This window comes from Mixophyes fleayi, chromosome 7 (genome assembly GCF_038048845.1).
Source record: "Mixophyes fleayi isolate aMixFle1 chromosome 7, aMixFle1.hap1, whole genome shotgun sequence".
NCBI lineage: Eukaryota > Metazoa > Chordata > Amphibia > Anura > Limnodynastidae > Mixophyes > Mixophyes fleayi.
In genome coordinates this window covers 83,638,752-83,655,806 of record NC_134408.1, presented here as the reverse complement: position 1 = coordinate 83,655,806, position 17,055 = coordinate 83,638,752, and the positions used below count along the sequence as shown (strand labels likewise).

General features: G+C 35.5%; 1 protein-coding gene across 1 annotated transcript in view; it reads right to left on the bottom strand.

Annotated features, from left to right (window-relative positions):
- Positions 1–17,055, bottom strand: part of COL5A2 (collagen type V alpha 2 chain) — a 202,240-nt gene that overhangs the window by 38,316 nt on the left and 146,869 nt on the right. Inside the window, exons 24-43 of the mRNA XM_075180052.1 lie at positions 16,939–16,992; positions 15,943–16,041; positions 14,467–14,520; positions 11,900–11,998; positions 11,768–11,821; positions 11,623–11,676; positions 11,484–11,537; positions 8,221–8,274; positions 7,083–7,127; positions 6,591–6,689; positions 5,766–5,873; positions 5,630–5,683; positions 4,179–4,232; positions 4,044–4,097; positions 3,066–3,119; positions 2,628–2,735; positions 1,611–1,664; positions 1,417–1,470; positions 932–1,093; positions 302–409 (exon numbers count right to left, since the gene is read on the bottom strand). Coding sequence (XP_075036153.1) covers positions 302–409; positions 932–1,093; positions 1,417–1,470; positions 1,611–1,664; positions 2,628–2,735; positions 3,066–3,119; positions 4,044–4,097; positions 4,179–4,232; positions 5,630–5,683; positions 5,766–5,873; positions 6,591–6,689; positions 7,083–7,127; positions 8,221–8,274; positions 11,484–11,537; positions 11,623–11,676; positions 11,768–11,821; positions 11,900–11,998; positions 14,467–14,520; positions 15,943–16,041; positions 16,939–16,992 — 1,476 coding nt within the window. The remainder of the gene's footprint in view (positions 1–301; positions 410–931; positions 1,094–1,416; positions 1,471–1,610; positions 1,665–2,627; positions 2,736–3,065; positions 3,120–4,043; positions 4,098–4,178; positions 4,233–5,629; positions 5,684–5,765; positions 5,874–6,590; positions 6,690–7,082; positions 7,128–8,220; positions 8,275–11,483; positions 11,538–11,622; positions 11,677–11,767; positions 11,822–11,899; positions 11,999–14,466; positions 14,521–15,942; positions 16,042–16,938; positions 16,993–17,055) is intronic.

Below are 17,055 nucleotides of genomic sequence, written 5' to 3'. Positions count from 1 at the left end.
TACATGGGTTAACATATATATATATATATATATATATATATATATATATATATATATATATATATATATATATATATATATATATATATATATAGTTTATATATAGCGTATTTTAGCAGAAAGCTGTATAGCTCTCTGCCAGAAATCCTATAGTTCTAGCAGAGTAATCACATCAGGATTGTTTAAGTGACATCTCTGGTGCCATCCTCTATTTTTACATGAATCAAAATATATATTTTTTTGTAAATCATGAAACCGATGCTTTCTACATTTTACTAAAATCTATTATTAAAATACTTACAGCTGGTCCTGGAAGTCCTGGCATGCCTCTTTCTCCTCTTTGACCAGGCATACCAACTATGCCTCTTTGGCCAGTTGTTCCAGCTGGACCTGGTGGGCCATCAGGACCCTAAACAATATGAATAAATATATATTTGTTTATATTTAGTTCAAAGAAACTCACTACAATAATTAAATATTCCTAAGTCAATTATTATAATGCAAGTGTTCCATATTCTATAAGAATGAATTTTACTATCAGCAAGTTTTTAACTTTTTAACTAGGGAATTGCCTGTTGCACTACTGTCACACTACTTAGCTTAGAAATAGAGATACTCAATGAATATAATCTGTTAGTTGTATTACATAAATTAACCTTTCCATAGGGAGAATGCATTAAACTAAAGAATGTTACTATTGGTACAATTGCATTTCACACTTATAATTTTTCAGAAATCTAGTAATAACTGTTAATTGTAAGGTAACCTGTTTTTTTCCTTCCTTACATAAATAATATCAAATAAAGTAACTAATTAATCAACTTAAGGTAAACATTAGCAAATGAGCAACCTACTATCCTCTGACACCAAATTAAGGTTAATGCGGCACTAAGAATATTGAAAATCTTTCACTATTCAGTTACTATATTACCGGCTGTCCATCATCTCCAGCATCTCCTTTATCTCCCGGACCTCCAACGGGGCCAGCAGGTCCTCTGTCTCCAATTCTACCATGTGCCCCAGGCTCACCACGAAGGCCTGGTGGACCATCTTTGCCTGGTTCGCCAATAGGGCCAGCAGGACCTACAGCTCCCTATTAAAATAAAAGAGATATCAAACTGTAGGAAGGGCATGTGAACACTACTGGGCTCAACACTCTTGGGAGGCCTAAAATATATTTATCTCCACCACAACATATAGCATTATAACTAACCTTATGACACGAAGGGGTGTATTTACAAATAAAAATCAGAATATTTATCTTTTGGATAACCATAGTCTAAAATTAAGTCCCCATAAATCTCTGATATATTATGAAAAAGTATCATTTTAATAGCATATGCAACTTACAGTTCTACTTCATAATCACAGACTGAAAATGTTTAAAACTTGTTTAGGGTTTTAGGGTTTACTTACAGCAGAACCAGGAGGTCCAACTCTGCCAGCAGATCCAGGGAACCCTGTTGCTCCCTGAAAACAAAATGTAATTACCATAGGTATGAATATTCCAGCACAATGAAATTAAAAAATAAATACATGAATATATATATATATATATATATATATATATATATATATATATATATATATATATATATATATATACTTACCGGGGGACCTTGGGTTCCTCTGCCACCCTTAAGTCCAGGCACACCATGAGGTCCCTATAACAACAATTTTACACAATGGTATCATTGAAATGCATATATTTAGAAAGATAGAACCATCTTTGAACTGCCAACTCTTCTTAAACGGATGTCATTACTTCAACTAAGGCTTTATCCAGATTTCCTATACTCTGTGGGCCTGAGTCATTAAGGAGAGGAGAGCAAAGCAAAAAAGGAGCAAATTTAATCCATGGTACAATGCAAGGGGTGTAACTTAGATTATTATTTTGCACATAAGGAAAATGCTGGCTGCTTTTTCATGTAGCTCACAAATACTTGCTAGCTTTATTTTTACACTGAAATTTAAATTTTCTCTAGGACATGCCAAATCCAAACTATAAATCTATTCCCACATTTTAAATTTACCTCCCCCTCCAATGCAACATGGTTTTGTCAAGGTGCAAATTTGCGTCTTTTTTTTTTGCTTTGCTCTCCTTAGTGACTCAGGCCCTATATGTTTATTTGGCTGTTTACAATGGTGTAAATCTTTTTTGTCATGAAATTACAATGCAGTATGTAAAAATACAATATTTTGACATTATAGCCTATTTCATACTTTGGTGAGAATATTTCACAATAACAATGAGTGAAATACAAAGGTGACAACTGTGTAGTCAATACACTTGTTGAGACATAGGGATGAATTTATGATATCTTCTAATAAGGAAACGTTGAGGTGTTGCCCTTAGCAGATTCTAGCTATCATTTATCTAATATATTCTAGAAAATGATAGCTAGACTCGGATTGGTTGCTATGGGCAACACCTTTACTTTTACATTTTTTTAGAAGGTTTGATAAATCTACTCTATACCATTAATCTTTAATTGAGGTTTGCTGAAATGAAGCAAGTAGAAGTATAAACACTTTTATTCATTAAGTTTAATGAATATCAGATTGGAAGAAATAGGAATTGCTACAATACTATTTGATCCATTTATATCTGTCTCTTTAATACTTACATGTGGACCAGGAGATCCAGAAAGACCTTGTGGTCCAGGAGATCCAGCATCACCCTTTTGACCAGGCTCTCCAGGTTCTCCTTTCACACCAGGTTGTCCATCAGGTCCCTACAAAAATGTGCATGTCACAAATTAATGGTTTGGTTACATTTATTATCAACACATACCATAACATACCATAAATAAACTCTCTTGCAGAATGTTAAGTGATAACTTAGATTTAAATAAATACAATATAACATGTAGTTTAAGGTTTCAGCCTCCAAAACACAAGACAGTAAAGTTTGTAACTTGGGCTGAAAACCACAAGCACTGTCTGGCAGTTTTAAAACCACACACAAAACTGGACAATAGTAAATTTACAACATAAATGTTTACATTATTGTGTTTACACTTATTCTACAGTAAATGTGAACACCATAAACACTGAATACATACTGGTGGACCAGCAAATCCAACAGGGCCCGTAGGTCCATTTTCACCTCTAGAACCCTGAAAAACATAAAATTGGTATTAATAATCATAATCAACAGTAAAATAAATGAAATGCTTTAAGAGCAGTTCTATAAATGTGAGCAATTATGTTATTTGTATTTTTTCCCATTTTTGACAAATATGTCTATAATCTAACTTGGGGACAAATAGACAAAACTGCCTGCATACATGGTTTAAAACATAAAAACATGAACCATTCCATAATGATGTGCAACAATAACTATACTAGGGGGACAAGTTTGCATCTAGTTTCTACAAGAAGTCCGCTCTAAAACTGCAAAAATGAAAAGTAAACAAAGTCAGCTATGAATATTTTGAGCAAGTGATGAGGGAGTGAAGCAACAATGGGTGGAGCACCTTTTTCCTGAACAGGACTGTGCCTATTATCTGAAATGTTTAATACTAAGGAAGATTTGTGTAAACAGAAATAAAAAGAAAATGAGAGACTAGTAATACAATTGTTCTCATGAATATTTCAGATATATAAATGCCAAAAAATGAATTATTTTATTTAGATAGTACTAACATGTTCCACGGTACAATGAAAGATTATTACTTAATTAGTGTTATAGTTATTAACTTCAGATAAAATTTTATAAAATAAGAGATAAGCAATGAATGATACAAAGCCAACCAAAATCAAAATCAATTTGTTATAATTTGTTTAAAAAAGTAAGAGTCCTCATTAAAATTTTAGCCAAAGTTTATTTATTGTAAAAGAGAGTTCGTATGTCATACAGTATAATCATGTGCATTAGGTAAAATTGAATTTTAAAAAAAAAAAAATTAAAAAATAAAAAAGGCAGTGCTAAATTGGGGTTATTAAGTACTTATGTGTCACAATTTTATGTTGATAGGGATAAAGTGCTTGCTTATTACTTTTAATAGTAATGAAACTAATCCTAGAAATATTTTACTTACAGGACTTCCACGTGAACCAAAAGGACCCATTACGCCCCTTGGACCTGGCTCACCCTAGAAGAAATCACAATTAGTGATTGTGTGTTAGGTTTAGAATAAAACATAAAATAAATTAATGTGAAATCACTTATTTACCTTTTCACCTGCTGGACCTGCTGAACCAGCCGGACCGAGTGGTCCTGGAAGACCCTACAGGAACGAAAAAAACATATCCAATTTATTTAATGTACAAAACACAATTATAATGCATATTATTGTCAACATGAATTTATTAAAACACACTAAAAGCAAAGATTTTGTTTCCACTGAGGTGTATTTACTAATCTTGCATTCAGCTGCATACATTTGTTTTAATTGTCTAACATGCACTAGATAGATTAAAGATAATTACTAATTGATCTATATGGTTTTGTGCAAATATGTACCAACACACAGGGTTTGTAAAACTCAATATGTACAGATAAACATAAATGATATTATATTACATGTACTGTAAATCCAATCTTTAATGATTCCAATGTAAGCATAATTCCTTTACTTTTACCAGTCTGACTCACACTCTCACTGTGGCTATAGGGAACCACTCTCTCAGACACAGTGAGACCTGACAATCGTCAGTGAGGTTATTCTGGCAGCAAATCACAATAAAAGGCCTATTTATGAATGGGTGCTTTCGAAGTCAATAGTGGTTCTCTCAATCTATCAAGGATATACTGCCAGCCAGGGCCGTAACTAGGGCTGTGCGACAGGGGCAGCTAGGGGGCAGCATTTCTCTTTCTCGCCCCAGGCGCTAGAATTCTTATTTACGGCTCTGCTGCCAGCTATCTGTATGAGGAAGCCTTTTTAAGAAGGATTGTGGTGGTACTGGTACTGCTGCAATTTTCATATCACTGACTTTAGCTGAAGATATTACATGAAAAAATGCTTAGATTAATTAAATAAATAAGATTTTCAGTGCTAAATAGCAGCAATCATTATTAATCATTTTCTATTGTTTAAACATTTTTAATCATTTTATAAATATGTTTTAGTTACTTTTTTTAGTTTCCAGTTCCACTGCACATGTGCAAAGCAAGGACTCATATATGCTGTTGCATGCAGGACTAACTGATGAAGCGATAAGACTCCTCTAACTGCTGCTAGCTAGTGTCATTGGGAAGCTGAGTGTTACTCATCTGCCCTGATGACATTTTATTGCTAAGCTTCAGCAATAGATTTATCACAGCCATAGATTTAATTAAAAACTTAGAGTTATTACCGATTGATAGTAAATAGCGGTCTAAATGAGCTTCATTTTGATTTGCTGGAAGACTCATGGGAAAGACTAAGGTGCAAATGTGTAAACTGTTCAGGAGAATGTGTTGCTAAAGGAGTGGGGACATGTGATACTACGGAGGTGAGAGGAGAAAATGTGTTATTATGAGGTAAGGGGGGGAGGTGCTACCACAGAAGTAAGGAAGGCCAAATGTGTTACCAGGGTGGAGCATGCCTCCCTATGTGACATGAAAAGATCATCTACATGGGATGGCATTCCCTCTTTTGCAAGGATACACACATTTCTACAAACAAGACAGAAACCTACTTACTCTTGCACCATCATTGCCAGCTGTACCTTCAGAACCTTTTTCACCAATACCTCCCTGTAGTAAAGGACATTAACATTAGTCTCCCAAAAAAGAAAAAAAACACACAAAAAACAAGGAAACGCAGAAACATACTTACTCTATCACCTTTTGGACCTGGTGTTCCAGCTATGCCTCTTTCTCCAGGCATTCCTTGTAGCCCAGGGGGTCCCACATCGCCAGGTGTGCCAGTTGGGCCTGGACTCCCCTAGAATTATAAGCACGTGTGAGAGAATATAAATTAGTTAAACATTATTTCTGATTGAGAATATGCGTTAAAAGTTTGAAAACATTGACAGAAGACAAATAAAAAAAATGAGTAATAAGAAATTACATAAGATAATAGTCACAGAGAATCTGTATATTTTTTTTACTAGATTTACTGGTTTAGATAACAGAGCGTGTTTTTGCGAAAGTAGTTATTTTCATGTGCTTTTTAAAATGTATGAATGTTATTGTAGCTGATTTTATATATTTTAACCTCTAGACACAATATTTCTTTAAACCTAGCAGGACATAGCCTTTTACCAACATTGTAGCTTACTGGCTAGTTACCAACCAGCTACAAACTGGTTGCTTTGTCTATCAGCTTAGCTACTCTCAACAAATGTCTTTGCACAAGCACAAAGTCGTATACACCCCCTCCATCAGCTAAAGGACATAACATTTACATATATTAAACATATACAAGTGTATACACATCATCATCATCATCATCAACATTTATTTATATAGTGCCAACAAATTCCGTAGCACTTTACAATTGGGTATACACATTTGTAAAATGTTCCCAATATATTGCTATACAATTTTGTGATGTTTTTAAATAATAATGCTATTTTTTTCCATAGATAAATGGGCTTCTTTGGTATATTGCATCCCTTACTTCACTTTTTATATATCTCTTAGAATCATGTTAGTTCACCTTTGGTCCATCAGGTCCATGACCTCCAGCCATGCCCTTTTCGCCCACAAGTCCTGAAGCTCCAGGCTCTCCTCTTTCACCCGGATTACCACGTTCTCCCTATAATAAAAATACTAGTATTAATATATACACTTTTGATGTAGCATCTTTTGACAGCATTCATGGATATAAAATCGATAGCTTGTCATTAATAAACTGCCTACAGAAACTATGATAAATATATTTATATATTATATATATTATAAATCTATATTATGTATGATATAGTTTGCTGTATACAATTGTAAATACTCAAAAAATCAATTCAAAGAAAAAAATATATAAATATGTAACAAAAAGTTTAATAAAGAAGCAAAGCAAGATATATTTCTATTAAAAGTAGGAATTAAAGCGTAAAAACACGTACACTTAGAAACAGACCAAGAAACAACTTCAGCACTTATATAAATTAATAATAATATAAATAATACATAATACATAAATAATACTTACTCTTGGACCAAGTGGACCCGCAGCTCCAGAATCTCCTGGCACTCCCTATTTCATGAGAGATAAGGTTGATAATAAATATATTCGGCCTCTCTACGTGAATTGTTTTGACATCACTGAAAATTAGTTGAAGCACTGACCATGACCAAATGGCCTCATTAGTTTATTCATATACATGACTTATATGACATAACAGAATATTGTCAAAGTATTGTATAACTATGGCACTGCAGCTGTCCGTTTGGTATACTCCTCAGAGCCACTAGTACATTATAGTTCCTCTGTTACAGAATTACATTTGCCACTACATGCTATTTGTGTTACTATAGACAAAGCTGTCTTATTATCTTTTACTACTATGTCTCTTCTCAAAGCTCTAAAACCTCTACTAAAGCAGATTTTTTTTTTCACATTCAAAAAGATGGGAAGTTCAGAGAAGAGAGGCGCTGACAATAATACTGTCTGATTGAATCATGAGAAAAGTTAAGCTCAAGAGAAAATTTGAATACAACTATTTATCTATTTTCTTCTATTATTGGTGGAAATCTTAAATAGATTAAGATTGTGCAGAAACGATATGTTGATATCAATCTCCTCTAACTACTCCATAACACTGTACATATTGTTATATTATTTGCTTTTTAGAAACCTGAAATAGACCTTTAGGCTGATGTAACACACTGAGCATGGTAGTATGCAGTTTTAGCTAGTGAAATGTTCTGAAGAGCTTACTGTGTCCCAGGAAAACCGTATTCCCATTCACTGTTAGGTATCACCCCTAGACCTTGTCTAACTGGAAAAGTGTGATTGTGTGACCTTCTAAAATGCTTGCACAACACCAGACTAATATGACTATTTATTCCTTAATTCATAAACACTGAAAAGAACACAATTCATGTAAAAATTTCTTAAGCAAAATCTATTCCTGTCCATTCCAGTTTCCACATTAATTATCTACATCACAGTTAATAGTCATACTTAATCCACATCCACTGGGTGACACAAAATGATGAACCAATAGATCAACAACATATTCTAACATAATTCTAGTCAAGTCTACCTAATACAGTATAAGCAGCAATAATTTATTTTAAGAATAAGCTAAGCATACATTGGCAAAACAAGCATTAAAATGATTTACCTCATCACCTGGCTTCCCAGTTTCACCAGGAGGTCCTGGTGGTCCTGGTAATCCCTGTAAAGTGCAGTAAAACTATTATTAAATACATTTTGAAATTGTTTTCAAGGCTCATTTATGTATGTATTGACTCTCCACATTGCATTTGTTTTGAGTGGTACAAGGAATGTAATTACTAATTATTGTAATACTTGAAAATATATATATATATATATAATAGAATGTAAGCTTGGTCACACTCTGGGAGCTATAGATCCTATCCTACACTGAGCTTTTGTATGGAGCCTATGGAGGGACGTCTATAAGTACCAACAGGAGATGTGACAATTTACCAGCAATCCTGCCTAAATATTACAGATAAGCTTTTATATATTATCTGCATTGTGAGTTTGCATTTTATAAATGTATCTGTTTATTAAATTTTCTATAAAATACTACACCATATGGCTTTTTCATATATTCTCTCCTAATGACAAGCGGATGAGATTGCTGTTGCTTCTGTGTTTATTATTAGAACATACTATATATATTTCCATATTACTGCGGCTGAGGGAGACATGATGGAGCATCATATGTCGGGATGACCTAGGAGCCACGATACAGATAAGCGGTTTTTATATTTCTATCTGGTACGCACACCATCTTAATACTTACTGTATGATGTTTCAGTTGTTACACGCTGATTAAGTACCGATTTTCAGCCTATTGGTATATGAAAACCTTTGCGGTGTTCTATATAGACATTTATTGGATATATTGTCTGGACTGTTCTGTGCTTATTGTGCATTGTACACCTATTTGTCATTTATATTCTGTATACACCTGAAGGCGCCGTCCTTCTTTACCCATTGTACTATTTGTTTTCGGACTTACCATCCGTTTTTGAAGACTGGCTGCCACACACATACCTGTGGAGGTGTATTTGTCTACTTAATTGTCTTTATACCTTATGGATAACATTACTACATTGGGTTAAGCGCCATCTAGATATCTTGTCCTATCTCTCTCTCTCTCTCTCTCTCTCTCTCTCTATATATATATATATATATATATATATATATATATATATATATATATATATATATGTTTTGAATCTGGATTTAGTTAAACATTGGCTGTTAAAAACAGGTAAAATAAATTGATTATGACCTGTATTTGCTAATATTTATAACATTAACATTCACATTTACACAGTTTATTTTCTATTGATCTCTTCACAACTGTCCAAATTTTCACTAATTTTGGCCAAAGTCTGCAGTGGGCTGGCTGGCTAAAACTAGGGACAAGAGTAGCAGCAAAACACATGGCAGTTACTAAAAGGTACAATCACCATTTCTGCCTTCATTTTCTTTTAATTCAATTCCAAATCTCAAATAGTCAACGTTTTGGTCCTACATTTGGATTTTTGTCAAGACATCCAAATAGAACAACAAAAAAGACAATCCCAAATTGTCTTATGTAATTCTAGATTGTCTCTAGCTGCAGCTCATGATTCATTAAAAGGTCTGCATATCATTGCAAAATATATAAAAGTCAATGACTACCTTGTATTCCATTTGACTCACTCCAAACAATATGCATTCCACCCTGGAATGCATAAACCGGAAATGCCAAACCCAGAAGTCCCATGGCCAGAAGTACACAAATGTTTTTCACTATTTTAACCAAGCACAGAGATTAATAGGTGAGTCAATGGGACACCTACCTAGCAGGTGTGTACTCCCCATGAGTACCTAAGACATGTACCAAGGCAATAATGCACCTTCACCATGAAATACTCCAGCTAGGAAGGCATTAACCAGAAGTGCAATTACGCACTTCCTATATAACCAGGGCCGGATTAAGGGAATGGAGGCCCCTGGGCTAAGGGGGCTTCCATTCCCCTGTGAGCCCCCCCCGCCCCAGTGAGCCGAGCCGCCCCCGCCCCCAAAGGCACTTACCTCCTTCTCCTGGCAATGCAGTCCTTCCCCGGCGCGATGTACGCTCTTTACTGAGGAGGTCTCGTGAGAGTGAGACTCACGAGACCTCCTCAGTAAGGAGACTACAGCGTGCCGGGGAAGGACCGCAGTGAAAGTGCTCAGCACCATTGATCGCGCCGGGGGGCGCCCCCGACCGATCAATACTGCTGTTGAGCACTTAAAAGGGCCCCCTGGATGCCCGAGGCCCTTGAGCTGTAGCCCAGTTAGCCCTATGGTTAATCCGGCCCTGTATATAACAAGCATTTTGGTTCCATATTTTCCTGAAAATGACGCTTTGCCTCATTTTCAGATTCGAATTTGGCACTTAGAATCGAGTCATGTTTTGTATCTACTCAGAATTCCAAATCTCGGATCTGACGGTTTTCTTTGAATACGAACCTCTCATATCTAATATATATTTACAAAATATAAACAAACTTTGTGACAAACCTTAGGTAAGAATTTGACATATATACGGAGTTCATTAGACATGGCTTCAATTAAAGCATTCTGGAACAGTAACACTGCATTTACATTTACAGAGGGCAGTGTTGGAAGTAGAGTATGTCAAATAAGAATTTGTTTAAAAAGTTGTATGTAATATATAACAATAATAATTATTTTATATACTGAAAACAACTGTCCACAGCCCTAAACATACCAATCAAGCTTACATGTTCGCTTTTGGTACTGAGGCTCAGACTAGCTTGTACAAAGTCAGAAGAAGCCAACATTGGCTCAGTGCCATTTTTGAAAATGTTGCACACTTGCCTTTCTGTAAATGATGATCCCTGTTTTTTACAGGAATTGCGATCTAAACTTCAGAAAAGGAGGTGCATTTATATTGTGGCATGTTATTGGCTGTGAGATGCTCAAAACTAATCCTATGCTGACCACTTCAGAACTGAATGGCCGTTCTCCTTTTCACAATTATGTTGCCTATCACAGTTAATATAGGTGTAGAATGTGTACTGCTCACTGCTTGCTTTTATCAGTACCCGCTAGGCATTGTGGGACTGGCCAGTGTGTGATGTCAGCAGATAGTAACAGACAGACTTCTGGAAAGATTACACTACAGGAGAGCTGGAATTGGGCACAGGGACTGAGGGACTGTTATGTTTACTGCACCTTTCTACAGTGTTTACCTAATGGACGATGTAAAACCCTTTTGTCAGTATAAAAATCACTAGGCTACCTCTCCTAAGAAATAAGTCTGAATTAATCTTCATGAGAGTAGTAAATACAGATTTAAAAAAAATTAAGTAGTAATGTAGACTAAAGATACACGAACACAGAAATATAGATTACCTGGAACCCTGTAGGACCTGGTGGACCTTGTTCACCTCTTTCGCCTGCAGGTCCCTAAAGAATCAAAAATAATTATTTGATTTAATGAATGACTGTCCACTTTCATTATGTACAATGTACAGCTTTTTGCTTTACTTACTGAGGGACCAGTAGGACCAGAAGGACCAACTTCCCCATCTTTTCCAGGAGCTCCCTGATGATGACAAGTAAAAAATATATGAATAGGAAGATCGATATGCTTAGTTGTAGTGTTGCCATGACAACAATGGAAAATAGAAACATACTCTTTGTCCAGGAACTCCTGAACTGCCTTGTTCACCAGGCTTTCCAGGGTCTCCCTGTTAAAGAGACATTGATTAATTTGTGAAAATTGAAAATAAAATGATTCTATTTTGAAAAAGAATTGTTGTGCATACACTGTTGCCTTTTGGACCAGCAGGTCCCATAGTGCCGGTTTCACCGCGAATTCCAATTGGACCAGGTGGACCAGTACGACCATCTTCTCCAGGAGCTCCCTGAAAAAAAATCAACATAGATTTTCAAATGTTTCCATTTTATTTGTGTGATATTGTAAGATCTTATATATTATTTTACAAAGCAAAGCATACACAAATATCATCATCAGCAGCTATTTATATAGTGCCACTAATTCCACAGCACTGTACAGAGAACTCACTCACATCAGTCCCTGCCCCATTGGAGCTTACTGTCCAAATTCCCTAACATATACACACATAGACAGAGAGACTAGGGTCAATTTGGTGGCAGCCAAATAACCTACTGGTATGTTTGGGAGTGTAGGAGGAAACCGTAGCACCCGGAGAAAACCCACATAAACACGGGGTGAACATAAAAACTCCACACAGACAAGGCCATGGTTGGGAATTTGCACGCCTCTTTCCTCTCTTGCTCTGCCTCTCTAAGGAGGAGAAAGTGTCAGATATGCACATGTCTGCATTGCTGCATTGGTGCATATGTGTGCGTTCTCTTTGTGGGCATGCACAGTGTGAATTTGCACATACTCTACACAAACTAGCATAAGTTCAACTCAGCACCAGGCCCATAGAGTCTATACTATATAAGTAAAAACTCCATTAGCATTAAGGCATGTCTTCCCCTGTGAGATCACATGTAACTACTCCTGTTTTTTCGCAGGTTTAAATGTTCTAACAGTTTTTGTTGTTGTTTTTATTAATTATTATTATTATTATTATTATCATTATCTATTTATTTTTAAGCACAAACATACTCCAAAGAGTAAGACAATGGCAAGATAATGCAAACTTACAATTGATTATATTGGTTAGCATGCGGAAACATAATTTGGGTTTCAATCACCAGTATTTAGGAAATAAGAGTTCTTTTTGCAGTTGAGCTTTGAGGATCCATAATTGAGGGAAAACACCAGATACATTTTTAAAATTTAGCTGAGCTATTAAGTAGTAAGGTGGACAGATATGCCTTCCTGTTAAAACAGGACCAGATGGTTAGGTAATGTAATAAGTTTTCTGATGAAGTGTTTTTGCAAGGACTGTTCAAAGAAATAAAGGTTTGGGGACAGTCTGATAAAATGAATAAAAGCTTTCCAGAGTTAAGATGCCACACTGAAGAAGTCTTTTAAGAATAGTAGGAAGTGATGATAAGGACGAATAACGGGTGTAAGTTCTTTATAGAACAAAGAGCATTTTGTAGCAAAAAATTAGTCAAATTCAAAATGTATATAGAACATATTTTTGAGGTGAAAGCAGTAGGGACTTTAGAGTGTTTGAATGTCCTCTCCTTCCTTTTTTTGCAATTATTTGCCTATTTTATGCTTTTGAATGCCCTGCTTTATTGAACTGGACAGCATGGAGTGACCCTTGTAAAGAGACACAGGTGAGGGATAAGCCAAAATAGGTATGACTTCGATGCAGTTAGGGAGTTTAATGTATATGCAGAGCCGTAACTTAGAATTCTAGCGCCTGGGGCGAGAAAGACAAATGCCGCCCCCCTAGCACTCAATTTTAACCAAATGAACCTAAAATATTCCTAAATTGCGTCCCCCCTTTAGCGTTGCGCCCTGGGCAGTCGCTCCTGTCGCACAGCTCTAGTTACGACCCTGTGTATATGCAATGTATGGAAATAAGATTTCCTGCTTAGAGCACAGTTGTAAGTAATGTCCCTCAATCAGCTTGGATTGACAATTGCAAACCTTCAATTCAACATGAACCAGGACTTCCTCATTTGCAAGGTCATGAAGCTACAGAAGTGGTTTGTAGACATTTACAAACTGTAAAATTCTAATCAGCATGCACATTGCATATTAAATATCCCAGTGGAGCACTGGACAAAGGGGAAGAGTTGCACAAAACAATTATCCAATTTGGTTCAAGGAGCATAAATTTATTTTAAAATTTGTTGAAAGTTGTTTGTGTTTTCCATAGAAAGTATGTAACTTACTATGTCTGTCAGATTTATTAATAGTGTCAAGTTCTTATTCAGATAATATAAAGAATGTAACCCGAAGAAGAAATGTGTGGTGATTGGATTAATAGCTGACTGGACAGATCTGATTTTCATGAATATGATTCACTGTGAATGTCTTCACAGATTGATGACTTAGAGAACTGACTAAAAGAAACCACAAAAGTCAGTGTGTCCTCTATACTTTATGTACTGCTCTTAAATACATCCAATAACACAGAACTGATCCTATAATTCTAAGGCTATAGAATTACTTTCCTTATTCCTTTAAAACATTAAATCTACACCTTCTCAACACTTGGCTTATAACTAATGTCACATTTTAATACCCCTGCTCAGATCACCAAAGTTTCATTCTTATTGACCTCCTCATACTTCAAGAAGCAAGAATCAACAAATTACTTGAATTTTCTCCATATGTACCAATCATGTATTTATTTTTTTCAAAATTTAGTGGCCAATATACAGTGCTGTTTAATGTGTGCTATATATCTATTATAGTATTAAGAATTAAACTTACCAATGGTCCTGGTTTTCCTTCTGGACCTATGACTCCAGGATTTCCAGTCAGACCCTGGAAATGATGTAAGATACAAATATAAAATAGTAATGTTTCCTAAAACACTCTTAAAATGGAGATGAAGAAATAATGTATTTTTTTCATTATCAAACATAATGAGAAAGACTTCAATGACCAAGGTGGAAAATATGATCTAATGTAGGCTAGCTTAAACAGTTATGTGGTACAACTTCATAACAAGGTGAGTGGACAAAAGAATAGCAATAGAGTGTAATAACATGAGAAAATTGTTGTGAATATTGCTGCTATTCTTTAAGTTACCATGTTGCATAATGTCTTTAAAGTATATATGTATATCAAACTTCAGTGATACATTTTGCTTGAGGGAGTGAGCAAATATGTTGAATGTCATACCACAGCCCCCAGATGCGGCAATGTGCTATAGATACTCAAGTCAATGTTACGGTACACAAGACTTAGAAACAGAGTATGCTAATGACTGATGTTAAATGCCCTTGTGAAATCAATATAAATGTTTGGCATTAAGCAACAGGTAGACTGTTTAGTATACAATTTTGAACAACTATTGTTTTTCTATCAGTCTATTGCATTTGTAGATGTAGATCAAATATTGCATGATGTTAGAAGAACGTACACAGTTTTAGTAAGTATTTGAAAAATAATTATTTTTGAATGACTGCATTAGCTTTTATTAAACAGCACAGTAAAGGAAATATTATATTTGTGTTGTATTGGTTGAGTCTGCAGTATTGAATTGCTATAAAAGTTAAGGTGCACAGTCACATTTGATTTGTGAATGGAATTTAATTAAAAGCAAGAAAACTGAAACATCTAAAAAGAGCCATTAAGTAGGGGAATGCAATCAATATGTGTTTGAGATAATATAAAGATGATTATTCTGTTATTGTTTTAAGCATACTATGGACAGTGAGCAGGGGCAGAACAGTTAATCACCAGGCCCCATAGCTAAATTTGAGTAGGGGGCCTGCAATGTTGCTGTAACCTCCCAGGTCCACTCTTTGCTTCTGAGCATACATGGTCAATGGGCACATATGCCACTCAGAAGAGGACTGCACTCTACTCTTTCGGAGCAGAGAGGGTGCCTCAGGGAACACTGCAGGGTTCTTGGGGAGAGGGAACCTCTCCATCAGCCATGCAGTGGCTGCACCTCCTGCACCCATGATAGTTCCACCACAGACAGTAAGGGAAATAAATATGAAAAATTATTTGGCCAAAAGGACTGCTTTAGGGTAAGCCCAGTAGAATACATATTGTACCTAAAAGTTAATTTGGACCCTGTGAATGGTGGAAGGCAAGGTTTAAATAAAATACAACATCATATAGTGAAACAACCCAATTTACAACATTAAAAACTAACCTGATCTAGCAATAAAACTAGAATATTTAACCCTGGGATTTTCTTAAATGATGTGCATTGTACAGTTTGTTACGTACTCTAGCACCTGGAAGGCCAGGTTCTCCAAGACGCCCAGGATCTCCAGTAGCTCCTTTAGGGCCCGAAATGCCTGCAATTCCTCGTTCACCTTGCGCTCCCTTCAAGGATTTTCAATACATTTTCAGGAGAGATATGAAAATAGCAAAGAAAGGCAGTGTTACTATATTACAGTGGGCTCATATTTCTACTGTTACTAATAAAAGGATATTTAAAAAAGATCAGCTTTGTAGCTGATGATCTTTTAAAAACACAAATGTGATTTTTTAATTTGTAATTTAATTGAATTTGGAAATGTATTATCATAGTTTATTTTAGTATCTTGCAGACATTACTGTTTGCTAGTGCTGTCTATAAAACTCATTTGATTGACAGTAAATCTCTCCACAGAAAGCAGTGGTATAGCAAAAACCAAATATCAAACATTTTTTAAATCTGTGCTGGAACTGGTTTCATATTTGCAAATTAAAGCAGGACCTTACATTTATAACAATGAAATTGAACCATATGGATCTCTTCTATTGAGTCTCTACTTTACTGCTGTATTTCATTTACAAAAAAAATTAGATGTCTCTTTTCTTAAAGGTAGATCTGGATAAAGAGCCTATTTCCTAAGAGATAAAAACCATGACACCTCATGGAGCATGAAGATATTGCATACAATTATGGTAATATAGGAGCCGCAAGAAGTCTAAATTCTAGGATAACATGTTTTCCAAGGTAAACAGTGGTAGAAGTGGAAATTTATAAATGGTGGTGCAGAAATTTAGAAGTGAATGGAATTATAGTTTTACATGAAAGCAGTGGGAGAAGTGGCGGTGTGGCATAACATTGTATAACAGCCCACTTCAACACCTGAAGGTAAACATTTCCAAAAGTAAAAATTAGGACCTTATATGGACATTCCTGACAGATGAAAACGCTAAATTGGATTAAATAATATCAAACTAAAACTGTCTGACAGGTCAATGGCAGTAAAATAAAACAGTTATTGTTACCTTAGGTCCAGGTAATCCATCTGATCCAGGGAATCCACGATTACCTGGGGCACCCTAAAGACAATATAATAGCACATTTGAGAAAAGTGTGAACATTTGTCCAAGCTAAAAAGGATG